The 23,764-nt window shown below is 46.7% G+C and overlaps 1 protein-coding gene and 1 long non-coding RNA gene across 7 annotated transcripts in view; one reads left to right on the forward strand and one right to left on the reverse strand.

Annotated features, from left to right (window-relative positions):
- Window positions 1-19,249, reverse strand: Usp50 (ubiquitin specific peptidase 50). 4 transcript variants are annotated; one of them, XM_076570572.1, is made up of 7 exons: window positions 19,088-19,249; window positions 14,689-14,871; window positions 14,242-14,437; window positions 12,386-12,595; window positions 10,239-10,381; window positions 5,971-6,103; window positions 1-270 (listed from the first exon to the last, which is right to left on the reverse strand). In XM_076570572.1, the coding sequence occupies exons 1-7, from the start codon at window positions 19,138-19,140 to the stop codon at window positions 79-81; spliced, it is 1,110 nt and encodes a 369-aa protein (XP_076426687.1). In that variant the 5' UTR covers window positions 19,141-19,249; the 3' UTR covers window positions 1-78. The 4 variants fall into 4 exon arrangements, with proteins under 4 accessions (XP_076426687.1, XP_042132097.2, XP_076426686.1 ...); XM_042276163.2 differs by lacking the exon at window positions 19,088-19,249 and adding an exon at window positions 16,696-16,922; XM_076570571.1 differs by lacking the exon at window positions 19,088-19,249 and adding an exon at window positions 16,226-16,888.
- A 191-nt stretch (window positions 19,250-19,440) lies between these two features.
- Window positions 19,441-23,764, forward strand: part of LOC121828817 (uncharacterized) — a 33,256-nt gene continuing 28,932 nt past the window's right edge. For all 3 annotated transcript variants that reach the window (XR_013050728.1, XR_013050729.1, XR_013050730.1), the window contains exons 1-2: window positions 19,441-19,564; window positions 22,097-22,170. This is a non-coding gene — a long non-coding RNA (uncharacterized LOC121828817). The remainder of the gene's footprint in view (window positions 19,565-22,096; window positions 22,171-23,764) is intronic.

A 23,764-nucleotide genomic window follows, 5' to 3' on the forward strand; every position in this document is an offset into this window, starting at 1 on the left:
TAGGTGGTAAAGATTTAATGACAAAGCACATTCCCTGCATTTCCTGATGGCTTGTTTGCAGTGGTCGGGAGCGCTGTCCTAGCTCTTGCGAGTCTGTATCGGGATAGAAAAGGGCTGGCAGCTGTAGAACAGAAGATAGGCTGTGGCCGTTTGAACTGAAGTGTCTGGAATCTCACTGACTCGGGTATCGTCAAAGCTGTACCAGGCCTGAGTTACTGCATTCTTGCAGAAGGCGGTGTAATGGCCACCATCCAGGTCACCAAAGTGGTTCTAGAGAAGAAAGGGTGTAAGACAAGGTTTCCACATGCAAACGCTCTGACGGAATAAAAATGACAAGGCCAAAAAGCTTTTTAAATTGTCTAAGACTTGACAAAACTATTTCCCCAGTACAAGAGACCAAGTCTGACTTTGAACTGCGTATATCCTGTACTCATTAACTCTTTAATAGAATTATAAAGGAAGTCAGTCAACCTATATAAGCTTTTAAAATTCTGAGGTAATTTATGTGTATGAGTGTTCAGCCTGCATATGTGCACCACATAACGCCCAGTGTCCATGGAGGCCTGAAGAGAGCATTGGATCCCCTAGAACTGGAGATACCAATGGTTGTGTATGCTGGGAACTGAAGCCTGGACTCAGTGACTCAATGCTGCAACAGTAAAACTGAGTAGCTGGCTAAAACAAAACAAACAAAACACCATCAAGGCCTAAAATATATTCTAGTTGGCTTTTTACAAAGTTTGCTTAACACTCCTCATATGAAGGAAAGAAATAACATCAAGTGATAACCTTAGAAAAGCTTCTGCCTTGCAAGCCCTAACCCTGCATCTGAACAGCATGAAGACTTAACACATCCTAAGCCAGATGTAGCTCATACCTATAATCCTCAAATCCTATAAAACCCATTAACTCTAGGCATGGTGGCTGAAATCCCAACACAGGAGGCTGAGGCCCTTGAAGGTTGAGGCAAGATGACTGCAGAAGTTGAAAGCTTGAATCATGTAGTGAGATCCTGTCTCAAAAAGAAAATGTCTAGCTTTTTTTATTTAATATATGTGTTTCCCTGCATGTATGTCTGAGCACCATGTGTGTGCTGGTGCATGCAGAAGCCAGAGGAGAGTTTTGGGTCCCCCGCAACTGGAGTCACAGATGGTTGTGAGCCATAGTGTGGGTGCTGGGAACCAGACCCAGGTCCTCTGCAAGAGCAGCCAGTGCTCTTAGCCACTGAGCCATTGATCCAGCCCCTTTCAGCCTTTAGGAGATACCTTGTGCACTACAGAACAAGCACAAAGGAGGCAGATATCCATTTATGTTCCTTAATCCCTGTCTTGTCTCTTCATATCATAAAAATGCAGGAAGCAGATTACCAAGCACAAGGAGGTGGGTGGTAACCAGAGCACTCGAACTATGAGGCCACCTAGGAGCCCTGGAGAGCAAGGCTTAGGTTCCAGAAAACAAGAAACTGAACTGAGGTCTCCACACCTCAATGGAAGGACAGGCTAAGGCACCAAGCCTGATGACCTGAACTGAGTAGAACCCACGTGGTGGGAGGACTGATCCTTACAGGCTGTTCTCTGACCTCCACATGCGCACTCCATGTATGTGCCTCCACCCATGCATAAATAATCTTTTAAATGTAAAACCATTAACACTAGGCATGGTGGCTGAAATCCTAAGCATAGGAAGCTGAGGCAGGAGATCATGAGTTGGAAGCCAGATTGAGCTAGCAGGGAAAACTACCTGAAAAAAACAAAAACAAAATACCAACCAGGGACAAAGCATATGAAGGATGCTCAACATCATAGGTAATTAAGAAAATGTGCCGGGCGGTGGTGGCACACGCCTTTAATCCCAGCACTCGGGAGGCAGAGGCAGGCGGATCTCTGTGAGTTCGAGGCCAGCCTGGGCTACCAAGTGAGTTCCAGAAAAGGCGCAAAGCTACACCGAGAAACCCTGTCTCAAAAAAACAAAAACAAAAAAAAAAGAAAAAGAAAAAAGAAAATGCTACTTAAAACCACAAGCTATCCAGTATGGTGAATATCTTGTAATCCCAGTACTTGGGATGTGGTTCAAGAACTGCCTGGGCTACAAGAGCCTCGGTAGGTAGGTAGGTAGGTAGGTAGGTAGGTAGGTAGGTAGGTAGGTAGGTAGGTAGGTAGGTAGAGATAGGTAGGTAGATAGATAGGTAGAGATAGGTAGGTGATAGATAGATAGACAAGACAGACAGACAGATAGATAGATAGAGGTAGGTAGATGATGGATGGATGGATGGGTGGGTGGATGGGTAGGTAGGTAGATAGATTACAGAGAGATTTTTTTCCCGAGACAGCTTCTCTGTGTATCCATGACTGTCCTAGAACTCACTCTGTAGACCAGGCTGGCCTTGCACTCACAGAGATCCACCTGCCTCAGCCTCCCAAGTACTGGGATTACATGTGTGTGCCACCACCACCCGGCTTTTGCTTAACTATTTTGAGAGCTGGGTAATAACAAGCAAGGAGAATGAATGAGCTGGAACATGATGTAGTGGTGGAGCAAATGGCACTGTCACATTAGAAATCAAGTTGAGGGGTTGAGGATTTAGCTCAGTGGTAGATCACTTGCCTAGCAAACGCAAGGCCCTGAGTTCGGTCCTCAGCTCCAGGAAAAAAAAAAAAAAGAAATCAAGTTGAGCCGGGCGGTGGTGGCGCACGCCTTTAATCCCAGCACTCGGGAGGCAGAGCCAGGCGGATCTCTGTGAGTTCGAGGCCAGCCTGGGCTACCAAGTGAGTTCCAGGAAAGGCACAAAGCTACACAGAGAAACCCTGTCTCGAAAAACCAAAAAAAAAAAAAAAAAAAAAAAAAAAAAAAAGAAATCAAGTTGACAACTCTTCAAGGGTTAAGTGTACAGTTAGCATATGTCTAGCAATTCCCTCTTGGGTATATCCTCAAGAGAAACTGTCCACACAAAACCCTGTGTGCGGCATTAATGGTACCAGTTATAAAGTGGAGTCATCCCAAGTATTCCCCATGAATAAATGAAATGTGGTATGTTCACACAGTAGAATGTTAACAAAAAGAAACAAAAGTACATGCTACAACACAGGGAAACCTTAAAAGTATGCTGAGAAACAACACTCGTGCCTTTAACCTACTTTAGAGGCAGAGGGACTTAAGGCCAGCCTGGTCTACAGAATGAGTTTCAGGCTAACCAGGGCTACATATCGACATTCTGTCTCAAACAAAAACCCAAGATGAGGCAGTTGTGTGATTTCATTGTGTGAGGTGTCTAAGATGGCACACCAAGAGAAACAGGAAGCCCCTGGCTGACTACCAGGGGATGGTGGGGAGAAGAAATGAGTAGAGAAGACTCTTAGGAATACTGGAACTGTTCTAGAATGTCATTGTGATGATAATGGACAACTGTGTAAACAGACACCAAATCCCACTGAACTGTACACACTAAGAGAAGTTCACAGTTATCCAAATACGTATTTTTAAGTCTGAAAGACAAAAAGTTTACAGCCAGGCAAATACTGACTGTATTTGTTGAGCACAGACTCACACCACACACACACTGTGGTCTGGAACGGTGCCACCCATAGATCCACATATGCAGACCTTGTCCCCAAAGTGTGAGATGGTAGAACCTTCATAGATGGGGACTTCTGAGAGGGCCATAGGTCCGTGGGCATGTGTCCCCCTCAGTGAGTCACTGCCCTGACATGCCCCTGCTGAGGCATGTTAGGTGAATAAAGAGCTGCAGTTTGGAAAGATCTGTTTTTCCCAGATGTGAACCTAGAGATGCAGACAGCCAGGCAAGCAGTCTGTACTCAGACCTGTGACACAGTAAGAAAACACAGGCAACAGGATAGAAAAACAGGCAAAGACACAGAAAATACACCTCAGTAGGACAGGCTAGGACACACCTGAAATCCCAGCACCCAGGAAGCAAGTTCAAGTGCTGTCCCACCGTGCGAGCCCCTAGATGGCCCAACAGAAAGCTCCCAAGTTCAGCAGGGACTTAAGGCGACCACACTTCCCATTGCTACTACTGAGGTGAACATGAGCAACTGCTTTGGAATGCCACTAGTCTGTTTACTAATGCTGGCATATGCATACCCACCCGCCAGTACCGACTCCCAACAATAGACTCCAAAAGTCCATGTACATCTGTTCACCAAAACGTGCAAGAGTAAGCGCAGCAACACTCATGCAATGGAAGCCTATCCAGTGGTGAGAATGAACTGTAGTAGAACTATAGTATAGTAGAACTATAACTGAAATTAACAGAATTTTGAGCAAAGGACCAGATCCCATGAGGACCTACTGCAGGGTGAATTTGCATAAAGCATGAAAGCAGAGTTACTGTGTTAGAGGTCTGGTTTCCACACCTGAAGAGGAATAAGGACCATTACACACTGATAGTAATGGCTGAGCATCCCCTGCCCCCACAGAAAGGGTTTCTCTGTGTAGCCCTGGCTGTCCTGGAACCAACTCTGTAGACCAAGCTGGCCTCATACTCAAGAGATCCACCTGCTTCTGCTTCCTAAGTGCTGGGATTAAAGGCGTGCGTTACTTACTGCCCAGCATGAGCCCTGTTCTTATTGCATGGATGTGCTCACTGGACAACTTGCCAAATTGTATACTCAGATTATATGTGTTTTTCTTCAAAAAACAGTTTTTCAAGACAGAGTCTAATGTGGCCCAGTCTAGCCTCAAGCTTATACAGGTGAGGATAACCATGACCTTCTGGTCCTGCCTCTACCTGCTGAGTGCTTAGATTATAGGTATGCACCACCAGTGACAGTTTATGGTGTTGTACATTGAAACCAACTAACGTTTTGTGGATCCTGGACAAGCTTGGCTCTTTGTGGCGGTACAGGGGAATGCTGGTGTTTCTGTTAAATCACCTGTAGAAAGTCTTGTTTTTGTACAAATAAAAAGCTGGGGGAGGGGGGGCTGGAGTGTTGGTAGAGTGCTTGCCCAGGATCCAAACACCCATCGTGGCAATTTACAACTGTCTGTAGCTCCAGTTCTAGGGGCTGTAGCATCCTCACACAGCCAAACATGCAGGCGAAACCCCCAAAGAACATTTAAAAAAACAAAACAAAACAAACAAAAACTGGTTTTCCTGAATCAGAAACAGATCTCAGGACACAGCACCTTTGGACCTCACAATAATTAGCATCTACATCTGATGGGAGAGAGGAAGAAGCCACTGTAGACCCCAGAGTGTGGGGAAATAGCTGTGTGGAGAGGAAGGGTAAATGCTGTAAAGGAGACAGATGGCCTACAGGAGAATAAGAAGTGAGCGTTGTGCAAGTCTGAGGGCAGCTCTGAACCTTGGGATGTGGAAGACTAGCCACAGTCCCTCCCTCTTTATCTGTTCAATATTTCTGAGACAAGGTCTCACAAAGTCCTGGCTGTCCTAGAACACACTATGGAGACCAGGCTGACCTTGAACTCAAGAGATCTGCTCTGCCTCCTGAATGCTGGTGGTGTACAACACCACATCTGACTTCATTTTTCAATATACTACTGAGCAATAAGATGGACTGGCAGACTCAATTTCAGCATGTCAGAGGGTCCTGTGACAGGCTTGCACTCTGGAAGGACCCCCACCCTCCGACACAACAGCTCAGAGAACACCTCTCTGCTCAGGCTGTTTCATGCGGGAGATTCTGGACTGTGGGGACGGCATACCCAATCCTTTGCTAGGACTCGGCACCAATCATAGCTGACTTAGAGCCAGAGGGAGCCCCTGGGCCAGGCTTCAGCCAAGCACGGAGTCCTGGGACTGTTCCAGGTGTGTGGGTGCTGGCTACAAAGTGCTTCATGATTACACAAGGCACACTATTAACATGGACCTGACCTCTAGGGGTGCACGTGGCCAAGGCTCATAGCTCTGCAGTGGCCACCAAGTGGGAGGAGGGAGGAGGCAGAAGACAGGATGTTCTACTCCTTTAGGAGTTTTAGTATTAAACTCACCACCACTGCACAGAGGTTGTACTTAGGATGTTTCCGGAAAATTGGACAGATGTAAGGCGTGAGGTCCAAGTTCGTGAGTGGGTAACGGACGTCTGTCCTCAGCTTCCTCTTTACTGTACCCTGGATGTCAAACCTGAAGAAATAACAAATGCATGACATTCAAAATAAGTTTGTAAGCTACTTATGAATGAGGTCCACATGTCTAGATATATTCCAAGTACAGTTAGAGTAACTTTTGAGATGATTATCTGGTATATAAATTACTTCCTTATTGAAATATATTTATAAATGGCAGACCCATCGGCCTCACCAAAATGAGTCAACGAGAGACAGTGTAGACCTCAGCAAACCTTGCCTGGTGTGCCAAAAAGGCCTAGGTCAAACCACCTCCCATTTCTTTCTCCTCTCCGGACCTCCCTCCTCCTCTCCCTCCTTCCTCTCCCCCGAGTCTCACTATGCAGCTTTGACCATAAAGCAGGAAACCCTATCCTCCAAAACTAAGGGGATGCCCTGTGTGGTGGTTTGAATGAAAATGGCCCCCCATAGGTCCATAGGGAGGGGCACTGTTAGGAGGTGCGGCCTTGTTGGAGGAAGTGTGTCACTGGGGGTGGGCTTCGAGGTTTCAGCAGCTAAAGCCAGGCCCAGTGTCACCGTCCCTCCGCTGCCTGGGGATCCAGATGTAGAACTCTCAGCTTCCTCTCCAGCACCATGTCTGCCATGATGATGATGGACTAAACCTCTGAACTCTAAGCCAGCCCAATTACATGTTGTCCTTTATAAGAGTTGCTGTGGTCATGGTGACCCTTCACAGCATCATGATGGAGGGTGTTCTAAGAGGCAAAACCGTGGGGACAGAAAACAGATTAGTCATTCCCTGGGGTGGGCTGTGGGGATGGATCGGGGAGGGGGGGTTGCCATGTAAATGTAAGGAGCTGAGTTTAGATATCCGGCACCCATGTCAATGCCAGGGAGCATGTGGCCCACCTGTAACCTCGGCACTCAGGAGGCAGAGACCCTAGCACAAGCTGGCTAACTGGATTATCCAAAGCCAGGGACACTGCTTTGATACCCGAAAGTGACTGAGGAAGACACCAGACGCCACCCTTTGGCCCACATGGGCGTGCACACACAGCTCCCACAGAGGCATCCACATACTTGAAGTAATTCCCTGGGTTTATGGCAATGGTGGTAAAGAACCGTCAGAATTCTCTGGAGTGACAGATGTTGTTGATATATGGGTTGCCACAGATTTGACTGTGCATTTATACAATTTCATACACCAAATGCATTTTATATGTGTAAATATGTATTTTTAAGAGTTTCGCTTATTTTGAAGTTTCATGTACATAAGTGTTTTGCCCTTGTGTGTGCGTGTATACCACATGCGTTGCTTGTGGAGGTCAGCACAGGGCTTTGAAGCTCCTGGACCTGGAGTTCGAGGTGGTGGGCCATGATGGAACCAAACCCTGGCCCTGTGAAAGAGCAGCCAGTGCTCTTAGCCCTGAGCCGTCTCTCCAGCCCGTGTGTAAATCTATCTTAATAAACTCAAAGCCAGAGCTCCTTAGTGGGCCGTAGAACTTGGCGGGAAGGGATTGTGTGCCAAGTGCACATGTGGAGGGAACTTAGAGAAGGCTGCTTCTCTCCTCCTCCCATCATGTGGCTCCCAAAGGGCAAACCTAGGTCATGGGGGGGATACCCCCTGAGCTAGCTGTCTGGCCTTCAACTTCACTTCTAAGGAATATATTCTACCAACAAATTACCATGGCATGGGGGAGTTAAATGCTATCTCACTTGTATTAGTGGTTGATGGGGAAGAATCCAGCCCATGGTGGGTGGGGCCACCCCTGGGCTGCTGGTCCTGGGCTCTAAGAAAGCAGGCAGAGCAAGCCATGGGGAGCAAGCCAGTAAGCAGCACCCCTCCATGGCCTCTGCATCAGCTCCTGCCTCCAGGATCCTGCCCTGTTTAAGTTCATTATCAAAAGCCAACAGGACCTGGTGGCAGTGGCGTACGCCTTTAATGCCGCCGCTATCCAACATCACTGATTTGGTTAGAGTTACTATTGCTGTGAGGAAACACCATGACCAAAGCAACTTGGGGAGGAAACGGTTTAACTTGGCTCCTCCTTCCACACTACAGTTCATCAAGGAAGGAAGTCAGGGCAGGAGCCCAAACAAGGACAGGGACATGGAGGCAGGAGCTGACGCAGAGGCCATGGGCCATGGAAGATGCTGCTTACTGGCTTGTTCCTCATGGCTTGCTCCGCCTGCTTTCTTACAGAGTCCAGGACCACCAGCCTAGGGGTGACCCCACTCACAATGGGCTGGGGCCTCCCCAGTCAAGCACTGATTAAGAAAATACCCTACAGGTTTGCCTACAGCCTGATCTTATAGAGGTATTTTCTCAATAGAGGTTCCCCCCTCTCAGATGACTCTAGCTTGTGGCAAGATGACATAAAAACTAACTAGCACAAGTGATCCCTTGCCGACACACAAACACATCACTTATTAAACATAACCTTCCCTTTCTTGTTGTTTCCAATATCTCATGTTAAAAGTACAATGTGAAGCAGACTTCTCACCCTGACCCCTTCAATCCTGGGGCTTCCGTTGCCGCCGAGGCTGTGCATTCACCAATGGCCTCTTGCAGCACCAAGCCTCGCTGCTCTCCATGACCCCATCGTGGCTTCAAAACCAGTACCACATGGGTGACTCTTACACATAACCAAGTTCAGATGGTAGCACACGGTACAGCCTCGGCCTCCTATGGAGCACGGCTTCCGCAGGCTGACTGACTCTGAGGAAACTTCTCAGTGTCACCCCAGGGACACCGATCTCTTTAATCACTGTTAACTTCTCACGTCCAGCCAGTGTCCAGTAGTCACAGCAAGCAGAGGTTTCACAGCAGTGGCCCTGGGTCTTGATAATCACAGCTGAGTTTTCAGGCCCAGCTGACCAGAACCACAGAGCTAATTCAAAACAGCAAATAGGCAGCAGCCCTGACGGTCTTTTTTTTTTTTTTTTTTTTTTTTTTGGTTTTTTGAGACAGGGTTTCTCTGCATAGTTTTGGTGCCTGTCCTGGATCTCTCTCTCTAGCCCAGGCTGGCCTCAAACTCACGGAGATCCTCCTGGCTCTGCCTCCCAAGTGGTGGAAATCAAGGTGTGTGCCACCACTGCCCAGCTTAGTCTTTAAATAGCTCTCAGCTTCCCTCTGGACCTTCATAAGCCAGACCTCCGTGGTCTCCAGCGCTCTCAACACCCTTATCTTCCAAGGTCCTACAAAACAGCCCACTGAGCTCTCCACACTCATTGGCTTTTCTAGCCCCAAGTTCCAAGGTCCTACAATTCTCCCCAACATAACACCATCAAGTCTGTCACAGCAATAGCCCATCACCCTGGTACCAAGCTCTGTCTTAGGGTTGCTATGGCTCTGAGGAAACATCATGACCAAAGAAACTTGGGGAGGAAAGGGTTGACTTAGCTCACCATTCTACATCTCGGTTCATCATTGAGGGAAGTCAGGGCAGGAACTCAAGGCAGGAATCTGGAGGCAGGAACTGATGCAGAGGCCATGGAGGAGAGCTGCTTGCTTGCTTGCTCATCATAGCTTGCTCAGCCTGCTTTCATACAGAACCCAGGACCAGCAGCTCAGAAGCAGCACCACCCACCATGGGCTGGGCCTCCCCTATCAATCACTAATTAAGAAAATGTCCTACAGGCTTGCCTAGAGCCTGATTTTATGGAGGCATTTTCTCAGTTGAGGCTCCCTCCTCAGATGACTCTAGCTTGTTTCAAGCTGACACATAACACTAGCCGGCACAATCACTCTAGTGAATGAACAGGTAAATCTACATGGAAGATGCATTAGTAGGAGGAGGGAGAGGGGAAACGTGGAGGTATTGCTTAATGGGAACAGGGCTTCTGTCTGGGGTATTAAAAAGTTCTGGAAATTGTGGCTGTTGACATTTAACACTGTAAGGGTAATTAATGCAAATGGAGTACACACTTGAAATGATCAAAATGATAGTATTACAAAATTTAAAAGAAATTTCATATTAAACTGAAATCCAGTCCAGCACATGGATTGGCCTCTTCACTCTTCACTTCTCTGACACTGAGGACTAAACCCGGGTCACTTTGCAGCTAAGTACCCACTTTGCCCCAATTTTAGAACAAGCTACATATTAAATGGATAAACTATTAGTATGTGAATGACATCTCAGTAAAATTGTTGAAAACCATCTGCCCACAAGATGTCAAAATCCACATACCTTTTTAAGTGAAAAACAATTATTTTTGGTGCTTTGGAAATAGTGGACCTCACAGCTGTTTCTTGCTTGATTTCACAAAAAGAACAATGGATTTGGTTGTTCCAGGTCAATGTGTCTTGCTGGAAAAAACACTGGAGACAGTCCTGTTGGGGGAGAAAGAGCATTTGATGACCAGGGATCCCTGCTGACATTAGAGGAAAGCAGGAGTTGGTTGTGTTCGTCCAGAATCACAGCCCATTGGAGGTGGAGGCAGGAGGATCCTAATACAAGGAGACCTTATCTCTCAAACAAACACACAAACAAAACCATAAAACTTTGGAGCCAGGCAGTGGTGGCACACACCTTTAATCCCAGCACTCAGGAGGCAGAGGCAGGCAGATCTCTGTGAGTTCGAGGCCAGCCTGGGCTACAGAGTGAGTTCCAGGACAGGCACCAAAGCTACACAGAGAAATTCTGTCTCGAAAAAAGACAAAAAACCAGAACCCTCCCTCACCCCAAACAACAACTTTGAAGAGCTGTATAAATGTGCTTCTGGGAGTTTTTCTAAGGAACAGACCCAGGAGTTACGACGCTCTACCACCAGAGTCCTGTAAAAATCTACCTAGCATTTTTTGTTTTGTTTTGTTTTTTGAGCTGGGGCTGGTGGCTCACACCTTTAATCCAGACACAGGAGGTGCCCTTCAAGTCAAAGCTAGCTTGATCTGCATCCCAAGTTCCAGGTCAGCCAGGGCTACACAGTGAGACCCTGTCTTAAGAATAATAAATAAAAATCTGCCTAGCAACAAGTGGTGCTTTTTCACCGAGCTGCTGAGATGGGCTTAGGTTCTTTTCCCACTAATAATCTATGAATTATCACTTTAACTTTTCTGGTTTATTTCAGAATAATACAGACTTTGAAATTCCTAATAACAAATCGGACATCTGTTTTCTATTATAAATCTGCTGACTCAACAGAGGGGAGAGCAGTTTGAAAATCGAGCATATCTCATGGTTTGGGATGACAAATCTACAGTAGATGAGTCAGAGCGCACACCCCAGGAGGTGACTTCTCTAGCCAGGCCCTGTTTCTGCAAGTTCTTGGTTTAGAGGGGGGGTGGTGGTGGTGCGGTACAGACTGTTTTCCTTAGACCTGCCAGTGCTTCCTTCAAGAATCTGGAGTTCTTTCCAGTAATCTTGAGCCTTTTGATCTAAGGGAAAACAAAATAAAAAGTAATAGGGTTCTGTTCCCCAACCATACATACGAAAACTGCTTCCAGCAGATGTTTTCTCAATCTCAAAAGAAAAATTTGTGGGAAACTCTGCAAGAAAAGCGTTCCCTGGTTCCCTGGTTCCTGACGGCTCCTAACCAGTCACTTCCTTCCTCTGCTGTATCCACATCACCCCCCCTCCCCACTTAGAGGTTAGTTCTGAGCGCTGTGGTGAAGGAATCAGAGAGGCAAACCAGTCACCAGAATCCTCTCTCTTCCCAACAGAACCCACAGCTTCCATCCGAAGTGTAAGACTAAAAGTCGTGGGGGCTGGGGAGAGGCTGAACGGTAAGACATGGGCTGCTCCTGCAGAGGATCCAGGGTCAGCACCCATGTGGTGGCTCACAACTGTTTTTAACTGCAGTTCCAGGGGATGTGATGCCCTCTTCTGGCCTTCTTGGGCACCAAGCATGCACATGGTGCACATAAATGCATTCAGGCAAACATGCATACACTATGTAATGAAAATAAATCTTTATAAAAGAGTCCATTATAGCTAGTCCTAGCCTTAAAGTATAGAGTATGGAGGTGGGAGTGAGTCATAAGGTCACAAACTCCCCATCTCAAGAGATTGAATAAACCTCACCCATATTTATAATTTTAAGTGAGGCTTTGTCTTGAGTACCTCTAGAAATACAACTAAATTTACAGTAACTATTAACCATAGGTTGCTTTTCAAAAAAAAAAAATGCTGTTCATTCATGGACTTTATATCTTTAAGGCACACAACAGCCGTCTCCTACTAAAATTGTAGGAAATCACGGCCGTGACTGTAATCGCACTATCTGGGAGACTCAGGCAGGGTTACTTGAGCCCAATGTCCCAGGCTGGCCTGGATGACACAACAAGAAAACCCAGTCTCAAAAAACAGAACATGAATTCAGGAGCTGGGGCTCCTACCTGAAGGGAGCATTCACACTCGGATGGGATGGGGAGGGAGAGGACGGTGAAGACTTCATTCCTGTAGGTGCAGTTCTCACACTTCAAACACGTGATGCTGTAACTGAGCTGTCCTTCAAACAGCCGGGTGATGATGGACGTCTCGCTGGCCATCACCTTCCTGCAGCATCGTTGGGCAGATTTTTTCTCATGTGCTCTTCTCTGGCAGTGCTGTGGAGAGGGACAAATTCCTCTTGGTCATCTAGTGGTTATAAGAACCACGCAAAACGGAAAGGCTGGTTTTTCAATCAGAATGATACATTTGGACCAGAAAACAGTTTGGATTCAGCCAGAACACTTAGACCTTGGAAGAATATGCCATGTGTGATATTTGATAGCTCTTCTATTTCCCTTTCTAGATGAAACTAAAGGATGGTAAGAATTGCCCTGGCAGGAGAGGAGATACTTCAAGGAGAGGCATTTGTGTCCTCCCTTTGGCTATCAGAATACTAAAAACAATGGTCCTTGAGATACCGGATTGCGGCTCTCAAGGCTGAACGAAGCCTGGTGTGGATGGAGGAAGAGCTGGTCTCCCAGGAAGAGATTAAGCACATTTGCAACAACTTATCTTACCGACTTGTAAGAAAGATAGGCACGGAAATAATGATGGGTCGGTGACCGGCGGGACTGGCTTTGAACAGACTCTTAGTTATGTATACTTCTAGCCACCTGTTTAAACATAAACCCCATGTCATTACCCCAAAGTTGACATGGGGACCACCGAACCTCTTTATTGGTTTCTCTTCCCAGTCTAGCCCCACAGGATGGATCTCCTGGATCTTCCCAGTGTTACTGTCTCGGATTGCCCTACTGAAGCAAGTGGAGGCTGAACCCAGCTTGCTAAGGCTTTGACCCTGTAAGAGCGTTGGTAACAATTTGGCAAGCTAGGCCGGCACTTGCAAGCAAGTTGGCCCTGAGTGGAGAGGGAAGATTTAACAGGCCCCATATGTTTCCCTAGAATGCTTTTCTGGGGGACTTCTGATTTTTGGTTTCAGCCAGCGTGAGCTGCTTTGGACCTGAATTCAGCAAAGCGAGACGACTGGTTAGACACATTGTTTTGAACTCAGGTAAATCTCTCCTGGTCAGTTTGCCCAGGGCTTTGCCTTCTTGTTGGATTGGAGGCTTTTTTGAGCTACTTGATTTCTGCTGAACCATTTGAGCTAATATCCCTTGAATGTCTGAGCAAATTTGGAGTACTGTTGGGCTATTGGCCATCTGTTATATTCTAAGGAAAGCTGGAATGTGAGTATTTCAGATCTCTCCCGTATTACCTGCACTTGGAAAAGGGGGCTGAGGCAGGAAGATTGTTGAGTCAGATACCTGCCCGACACAGTTAAGACTCTGTCTCAGAAAAAAATAAAATGAAAATAGATAATTAAAAAAAAATTTTTAGGAGCTGGAGAGATGGTTCAATGGTTAAGAGCACTGGCAGCTCTTCCAGAGGATCTGGGTTCAATTCCCAGCACCCACATGGCGGCTTCTTAACTGCCTGTTAACTCCAGTTACAGGGGCTCTGATGCCCCTTCTGCCCTCCATAAGAACCTGGCAAGCAATTAGTACACAGACATACATGCACATAAAATAAAAATTAAAAAAATATTTTTAAGTGAAAAAAAGCAAATCAACCAATAAACGACAAATATCCTAACCTGGACATTTTTGTCAGGACCCTCAGCACCCAGAGCCCTGCCCTACTCAGTGCAAGGCAGGAGACACACACACACACACACACACACACACACACACATACACACACACACGCAGATTTTCTTCTGATAAAGGTGCACATGTCCTAGCTCCAGGCAGTTAGTTCTTACCTTTTTCAAAGCTTCATGAAGCTCATTGAGGACGTAAATCAGGAACTCCTGTGCATCTTGCTGTGTCTTTTTCAGAAAAGCTGGGTAGAGACTGCCAAGAGCCGACAGAAATATCTCTGGTGAGACACACTCTGAGTCCCCAAGCCACATATCTGTCATCAGGTAGGCAAAGGCGGTGGTGACGTCACTGCAGTCCCTGGGAAGAAGAGGGGGTCAAAGGGCAAATATTCCCTGCTGGTTTAATGAAAAGCGAAGGCCCGGTTAGGGAAGCCCAGGGTCAGTCCATGCCCCTGCATCAGTTCTGTGTGCCCTCCCTGCTGGGCTCATCCCTAATGTTCTATCCAGGGACCTTCAGTGCCTGGGCTGGTACAGCCCTTCACAAGGACTCCAGCAGGTCCTTCCTCGGGGACTCGGGGCGGGGCAGAGCTCAGTGAAGAAGCCTCTTACTTCTGAAGAGCGGTGATGTACTTTCCGGAGAGGAAGTACTCCACGAGCGGGGAGATGCTGCAGAGACACTGCAGGATGGCGTTCATGTAGCACGTGTTGCCCAGGTTCCGCAGTCCTGTCACGCCCTGGAAGTGTGGCTGGGTCTCAGACTCGGGCAGGGAGTCATAATCTGCACACTCCGCGCTGTGTGGCCATATGGAAGGAAAGGGTTTCCGGGGAAGAGAGTGAGTGGGGGTGACAGCGAGGCCCCTCGGCTTAGGAATAAGTGCTTGTGTGGCTGGGAGGCAAGCTCCTGGAACCCAGGCAGCCTCCGAACTGACAGCTCTCCTGCTTCACGTCTCAAAGTCAGCTGTTACCTGCCACCAGCGTGGCAAGAAGGGGGTTTTGCTCGTTTTGTTTTGAGATAGGGTCTCCCTATGTATCCCTGGCTGTTCCAGTATTGGCTATGAAGACCAGACTGGCCTCGAACTCACAGAGATCCCCCTGCCTCTGCCTCCTGAGTGCTGGGATTAAGAGTGTACACGGCCATGACATTGCTGTGGAGGATTCTTTTTGTTTTTGTTTTTCGAGACAGGGTTTCTCTGTGTAGTTTTGGTGCCTGTCCTGGATCTCACTCTGTAGACCAGGCTGGCCTCGAACTCACAGAACTTGAACTCGCCTGGCTCTGCCTCCTGAATGCTGGGATTAAAGGCATGCACCACCATCGCCCTGGTGGGGAGGATTCTTGATGAATTTTCTCTTACATCACTCTCTATCAAGGACCGAAGGATTTTAACCTAGTGTCTACCACACAAGGAATGCTGTACCTCCCTTGTAGGGTGGTCGTAAGGGTAATGCAGGTGCCACGCTAGGTACTAGATTACATAGTGAATGATAGCTTTTAAAAGAATGCAGTGCAGCCGGGCGGTGGTGGCACACGCCTTTAGTCCCAGCACTCGGGAGGCAGAGCCAGGCGGATCTCTGTGAGTTCGAGGCCAGCCTGGGCTACCAAGTGAGTACCAGGAAAGGCGCAAAGCTACACAGAGAAACCCTGTCTCGAAAAACCAAAAAAAAAAAAAAAAAAAAAAAAAACCCAAGTAAAAAAGAATGCAGTGCGGCTGGAGAGATGGCTCAGAGGTTAAGAACACTGACTGCTCTTCCAGAGGTCCTGAGTTCAATTCCCAGCACCCACATGGTGGCTCACAACCATCTGTAATGAGATCTGGTGCCCTCTTCTAGCCTGCAGGCATATATGCAGGCAGTGCACTGTATACATAAATAAATAAATAAATAAATAAATATATCTTTAAAAAATGCAGTGGGGGCTGGAGAGATGGCTCAGCAGTTAAGAGCACTCAATGCTCTTTCGGAGGTCCCTGGCTCCCTTCCCAGCACCCACATGGCAGGTCACAAGTGTCTAGCACTCCAGTTGCAGGGAATCTAATGCCCTCTTCTGACCTCCAAGGGCACTGCTTTGCTTTGGTGCACTTATATGCTGGCAAACATTCACACACATAAAATAAAAATAAACCTTAAAAAAATACATTGACTTATTTACTTATTTAGGCTCACTTCAGGTAAGAGGCGGGATTCGAACACCTGCCTGACTTGCAGAGGCGAGCAGCAGGCTCCAGGAGGCCTCCTTTCCCTACGCAGCTTTCTCTTTGTATGTGACCTAGTCCAGCAGGGCCACTCAACACCTTTGTTCTTTATGATTTTTCTTTCCATGTCCTGAATCTAAAACTGGTGTCCCGTGATCCGGCAACCTCACTGAGTCCTTGTGTTCACAGGCACACCCGTCTGAAAAGTGCTCCCTGACACACGGAGGGTCCTTTGCACTTTTACTCACTGACGTCACAGAGGCCCTGGACTGACTGCTTAGGAAGTACATGTATGTACTTTTCGGGGTCCTGCACAGGTCAAATCCGGCAGAGCCCTCCCAAATGTAACCTGTGCCCCAACTCCTCTGGGTAAGGCTCCTCCCCCATTCCTACGCTATCTACGAAGGCACAGTACACAGAGGCTCACAGGACACAGTAGACCCGGAAGTCATCTGCCGGGAATGGCCGCTGCGAAGTCATTTTAATGGGAGACGGTGGGTGTTCGCTTCTACTCAGGAGCTAAGTTTGATCCTTTAAACTTCATTTCTCCAAGACTGTTTCCCTGGCTTTGTTTCTGTTTTGTTTGGTTTGTAAACAATGTGAATGCTCTTCCCCCTCGTGGTTGCTCAGACTGAGTTCATCTGACTGAGGCCTGGGCCACCTTGGTCCTTTCCTTGCATCATAATCGTCTGCGTTCACCCCAAGGTTCCAGTGTGTTGTCAGGGGAGACCGGTGTTTGTGTGTCTGAGGTGTTTTTGAAAGGTCAACTTTCTGAGAACCAACTGTCCACATCAGGGCTCTCCCTCCATTGCTCAGGTACATGTATGCCACACACAAGCACACACACACAGAGATGTTTGTCCCCGGGATTAGTTGGCACTGTGGCAAACCTGCTCCCACGATCCCTAGCAGGACATCTCTCACTCTATGGAGGAAGACGGCCTTTCTGATTCCAATGCACACGGCAGTGCGCTCACCAGTACTCCCTCTTGGGAAGGAAGGAGACACGGTGGGACATGGCCACATGACCTGTGGCACACAGACTTATTATAAGACTGACAAGCGATGACCTCACAGGCACACATGATTCTCTGAGCTCAGACATGTGCTTCAGACTGGGGAAGAGGATGGCATCCTCACTCTAACTAGAGAAAGCTCATGGCTGGGTCCCTGGCTGCTGCTGGCCTGCTCATCCCTGAGCAGATCTACTGAGGCAGCCGAGCAACAGCGGACAACAGACAAAAAGCCCTTAGGACCAATCACTTGGCTTCTCTATCTCACACAGGCCAAAATAAGGGTACCATCAAAACCCAGCTTGGGGAACCAATGAGCTTTACTGGGGTCACTTACAGCGAGGGTGGATGAGGGTCGTAGAAGCACATACGACTCAGCCGGCTGCGTCACTAAAGACCCACCCAAGTATGAGCAACAGCTTGTGGGAGCTGGACTCTGGGAACACACACAGCCTACAGACATTCATGGGCTGGAGAGCGACCCTTCTCAGTTTTTAATTACAAGCCACACATTGCACCCCACACAGATTATACCAAAGCATACCCCACCCCCGCACAAAAGCTAAGAAATATTCTATCCATAATGATGCCCTCCGTGGTGTGTGTGTGTGTGTGTGTGTGCGTGCTGAGACTCAGAATTCACACCCATAATCCCAACTGCAAACCTTTCCAGATTTATTTTCGCTCTCCCCTTATTTCATGAGACTCACCTACCTTCCCACTTCCTGGCATGGGACACCCATGCCTCAGCTGCACACCATGGCACAGCCCCACAGCATGCCCTCACCTCATATGGCTCACACTAAGTTACAAGAAGAGAGGGTTGCCTCTTAATTTTTCCTTCTCTTTTTGATGGTTTCTTTTAATCTGCTGCTTTTAGATTTCTTTCTTTGTTCTAGTTACCTGAAAGTTGTGCAGTATTTTCAAAATCTACTTCCATGTACTTTAAATATTTTGACAATATGAAAGTGTAGTCTATGTCCTTTTGATATATTTATGACTAAAACTGAGTAGCAGGGGTGACTATTATTTTTAAGCTCTGGCTGATAACAGATTTGTGTGAACATTTATATTAATCTATTTAGCATCTCACACACACACACACACACACACACACACACACACACACACACACACACACACATACATGATTTAGAGCAGATACTGGACAAGGACTGAGAATCCTATCCGGGCCTGGCAGCACACACTTTTTTAATCCCAGCACTTGAGAGGCAGAGGCAGACGGATCTCTGAGTTCGAGGCCAGCCTGGACTACAGAGCAAGGGACAGCCAGAGCTGCTACAGAGAACCCTGTCTCAAAAGGAAACAAAGAAACAAAGAACCCTATTGCGATTGGTTGATTCTCTGCACGTATCAGGGACTGGGCCAATTAGAGGTTGACACACCCTGTGCATGTTCTTCTGGCCCACTCAGGAGAGTGGTCACCCTCTGAAGCCCTCTGCTCATCTCTGACTTGCTTTGTTGAACCTGGCTAGTTCGTTGGCTGTCAGCCTGGCCCAGCGTTGCCAGCTCTGCCAGTCTTGCAGGTATTGCTGATCTGACCTGCGTGGGGTGTGGAAGCCCTCACCAGTTCTCTTGGCTCTCATGTGGTTTAGCATAGTAGGGAATAATGCCTATCACTGTTACCAAGACATGGATAGCTGCAGTCCTTTTTGGTGACCCCACACTAGCTCCTTGTCTATGGGTGGTGTCCTCTGGAGGTTTATTGTTAGAAGCTGTCCTCATCTAAAGTTCAGTCTGTTACATTTAGCCACATTAGAAAGTAAAAGTTTGAAAGCACCGTGCCTTGTGTGTGTCTTCCAGGGCTTCATGGAGCTGGCCAGCCAACTTGCAAACATCAACTTGCTTCCCAGGGTAAAAGGGGCCAAGGAAAAACACTCTGACCTGGACTTGACCCCAGGACCGGGGTTTGAAACACCACCAATCCCTGAGCTTGCCCGAGTCAGGCTTCAGAATTTCACCAATCCCTGAGCACACAATCCCCCCAATCTCTGAGGTCCCTGAGCACACAATCCCCTCAATCCCTGAGCACACAATCCCACTAATTCCTGAGCACACAATCCCACCAATCTCTGAGCACACAATCCCCCCCATCCCTGAGGTCCCTGAGCACACAATCCCACCAATCCCTGAGCACACAATCCCACCAATCCCTGAGCACCAATCCCACCAATCCCTGAGCTTGCCCCGGAATCAGGCTACAAAACTCCACCAATCCCAAGCCACCCTGGAAAGCGCTGACCCCAAGAAATCCTATATAAGGTCTGTATGGTGTTTAGTTTGCTGCTGTTTAATACCCAAGGCAGCCACCCTCCTGGATTCTTCCTTCCCAATAACTCTTGAGTAAGTTGTGTGGTGTGACATTTTCGTGGGAGCCGAGCCCAGAAGTAACAACTTTCGCCTGAGCAGATAAGAGCAGAGCTGTAATGTCACTGGGGAACCTTTCCCTGGAGCAGGGCTGTTAGCCGCTATGCTTCCGGTGGCTTTGTGGTATTCCTTGGCTCCCAACTGCCAGGGTCCCTTTCCATCCAAGCTGCAATGCTTACACCAGAGTTCCTGATTTTCCTGGTTATCTAGTCAGCTTGGCTGTCTCATATCCAGCTGCAAGCTGTTGTAGCTCTCTTCCTCGATGTTGCTAATCCCAGTTTCCCTGTCTCTACCTCCCGGCTCTGTGGTTACAGATGATTGTACAATCCCACCCAGTTTGCTGAGTAAGCACTCTTACTTGCTAAGACATCTCCCCAGCCCTTCCTTCCCTTTTGAGACAATGTCTCACTATGCAGCCCAGGCTAGCCTCAAATTCACTATTCTTCTGCCTCTGCCTACTAAGTGCTGCTATTACAGGTTTAAAATACAAGTAATTATACACATTATAACTTACAGCTTTTGACAGTTCGGATATAAGTGCTGTGATTTCCAACTCTTGCTTATTCCCATTATTTAGACTTAAAAAACACATATTTTTAAATGTATGAGTGTTTTTGCTGGCATGTATATATGTGCACCCGTGTGTGCTTGGTGTCCTCAAAAAACAAAACAGGGCGTCAGATGTGCTAGCTAGAATTGAAGTTAGCGGGTTGTGAGCTACAATGTAGGTGGTGGAAACCAAACCTGGATCCTCTGCAAGAGCAACCAGTGCTCTTTTCAATTACATGCACAGAGAGTTTGTGTGTCAGTTGTGAGATATTTGTACACTGTGTGAAGGTCCTGTGGTGACTGCTGTAGTAAGAAGCTAAGTGGTCAACAGCTAGGCAGGGAAACTAGGCAGGACTTCCAGGCAGAGAGAGGACCTGGGGATGAATCTAGGCACACAGAGGAGATGCCAGGAGGAAGCAGGATGGGCAGTATGTGGCAAGACACAGATGAATATAAATGGGTTAATTTAAATTATAGGAGCTAGTAGAAAATAAGCCTAAGCTAAGGCTGATCATTCATAATTAAGTGTCCATGCGGTTATTTGGAAGCTGGCGATATTGACTGATCACAGCCAGTGTTTCATCTGCGTGTGCTATGTTCATGACCTGTGTGTATGGTGCCTGTGCAACCCAGAAGAGGGCTGAGGACCCCTTGGGACTAGAGGTACAGATGTTGTGGGCCACAAGGTGGGTGCCGGGAATCAAACCTGGGTCCTCTGGGACAGCAGCAGCGCTCTTAGCCACCGAGCCATCGCTCCAGCCCAGTTTAGACTTCTTACAAGGGTACTTTTATGGTTGCTTGAATTGTCTTTTCTCTCCTTTCTTCCAGGGCTGGGTAGAACCTAGGGCCTCCTGCATGCCAGTCAAATGCTCTACCCAATCTTTTTCCTAGTTTTACTCTTAAAGGTTAACCATAAAATGCCACCAAATGTTACAAGATGAATTCTAGGAGGTAGCTCAGTTGTTAAAGCACTCGCATGAGAACTTGAACTCTATCCCCAGAACCCATGCAGAAGAGCATGGTGTGGTGGCAGGTGCATGCAATCTTTGTGTTGAGAAGGCAGCTACACAGGGATCCCTGGGGCTTGCCAGACAGCCAATTTAGTCTACTTGGTGAGCTCAAGAAGAGACCCCGTCTTTAAAAACGAGGTGGATGGCTCCTAGGGGAATGATGCTTGAGGTTGACCTGTGGCCTCCATAAACACATATCCACATACATAAACATTAAAAAGAAATCAGGGCCGGAGAGATAGCTCAGTGGTTAAAAGCACTGGCTGTTCTCGCAGAGGACCCAGGTTCCATTCTCAGCATGCACATGGCTGTTCACAACTGTCTGTAACTCCAGCTCCTCTTCTAGCCTCCAAAGGCACCAGGCACACAAGGGGTGCACAGACGCACGCAGGCAAAACACCTATACACAAAGAAAAGAATTTTTAAAATAAGTAAAATTGAACATAGAGGGCTGGAGAAATGGCTCACTGGTCAACAGCACTGGCCTCTCTTATGGATGATGAGTTCAATTCCCAGCACCTAAGTCGGGCAGCTCACAACTGCCTTTAACTGTACTCCCAGAGGATCCAACGCTCTTTTGGCCTCCACCATTGGAACCCAGAAAGCACATGGTGCACATTCATACATGTAGGCACTCACACATACACATTAAAAAGTGTGTGTTTGAACATGGAGTTAAACACTTTGATGCACTTTATACCTCTACATGTCTCCTAAGTGTGCATACTCATACTTTTCCTAACAGAGGCAGCTATACCATGATACTCGTTTGTGGGGAAAAAAGTCTCAAAAGATTGGTATGCTTCTTGGATCTGTGAGTTCAAGTGCTAGCTCTCCCAGGACTTGACCATTACCCCAATTTTCTCAGGCTTCTCTAAAGATGCCGTCACCCCAAGACAGCAGGAAGTAATTTTAAGAACACGAAGCCCACATTCCCAAGAGGTAGTGTGGGTGGTTTTTGGTTGTTCAGTGGGTTATGGATATTTGTTATCATTTAGGGGGGGTTGGTCCGTTACAAGTTGTTATTGGTCATTGTCAGGAAAAAAACTGAACAAAGATTAGATTCAGGGATCCTTTCTGAAAAGAAAAAGGGGGATACAGAAATAGTAAGATAAAAGGGTAGATTACTGAATCTACTTTTAAACTATAGAGCAACTACTAATCTTAAATATTTTACTTTGGTATGGATTTTTGTATATTGATTCAAATTTAAGGTTATTTTTGTTATACTGTATATGTTTCTATTCTTAAAGTATTTCTGTATACTGATACAAACTTGGTTATTTTTGTTAGAACATACTGTGCATGTTTCTACTCTTCTTTAAGATACTGTACCTAAGCAGCTCATTTAACAACGCAATGAAAATTTCTAGTCCTTGAAAGTTATTATTACGAACTATTCAGGATAATAAAAAATGCAGATTAGTAGTTAGCCACCTATTACAATCAAACTTCGAGTCATGTTAGGTATGTTTTCAATGTCAAAAAGATAAGTGGTCTTCAAACACTTCAGAGATCTATAGAATACGGCATTTAAGATGTTTTAATAATACAAGGCTTTTTATGACAGAGACATATCTGCTCCTGGCAGCACCAATCTACTTCAGAGAATATGATGGGCATTGAAGAAATTCCATATGGAGTTTGCTTTCTTTGTGGCAAAAGTTAGCCACTGGGCAATAAACTGCCCTTTCTTCAACTGCTGACAGTATGCTGTCCAAATTGGACAAGCAGGACCCAAAAGTGACTGTTGAACTTTGCCAAGACAAGGTGGGACAGTCCTTCACATTTTGCTTCACAAAAATGTGTCAGATATTCTAGGCCTGCAGGCTGAAGATCGATGCCCTAATGTTACAGAGGAACCTTGGTTGACTGTCCAGGCAGCCAGCTGTTTCTGTGATTTCTTAGTTTTGGAAGTTGTTTGCTCTGCACTTCTTATTCAGGTAATATTATTTCCTTCTTGGGTTTCTGATGGAGTTGAAGACTAGACAATTATAGTTTTCCTTGTTACCAAATTCAGAAAAGAAACTCACAAAAGAAGTATATAAGGTTTAAAGATACATAAAAGGATAGTTTTGAGTTGGTAATACAAGTTAGGTTAGAATGAAAATTAGGTACAAAACGTTGGTCTCACCAAGATAGGATAAATAAAGGAATATTTTTCTGCCAAATGTAAATGGACTGGGCATTGTGAATGTAATTCTTACCTGATAAATTATTCTTTATTTTTATTTATTTTTTATTTTTTGGTTTTTCGAGACAGGGTTTCTCTGTGTAGTTCTGCGCCTTTCCTGGAACTCCCTCTGTAGTTCAGGCTGGCCTAGAACTCACAGCAATCCGCCTGCCTCTGCCTCCCAAGTGCTGGGATTAAAGGCGTGTGCCACCACCGCCCGACAATTACTCTTATTGTATATATGTTGTGATATTTTGATCACATTCTGATTATTAATAAAGTTTGTTTTGAATCAGAGGGTGGAGCTAGCCACTAGCTGACCAAAGTTAATCTCAGAGGTTTTGGAGAACTGAGGACAGATAG

Source organism: Peromyscus maniculatus, chromosome 4 (assembly GCF_049852395.1).
Source record: "Peromyscus maniculatus bairdii isolate BWxNUB_F1_BW_parent chromosome 4, HU_Pman_BW_mat_3.1, whole genome shotgun sequence".
Classification (NCBI taxonomy): domain Eukaryota; kingdom Metazoa; phylum Chordata; class Mammalia; order Rodentia; family Cricetidae; genus Peromyscus; species Peromyscus maniculatus.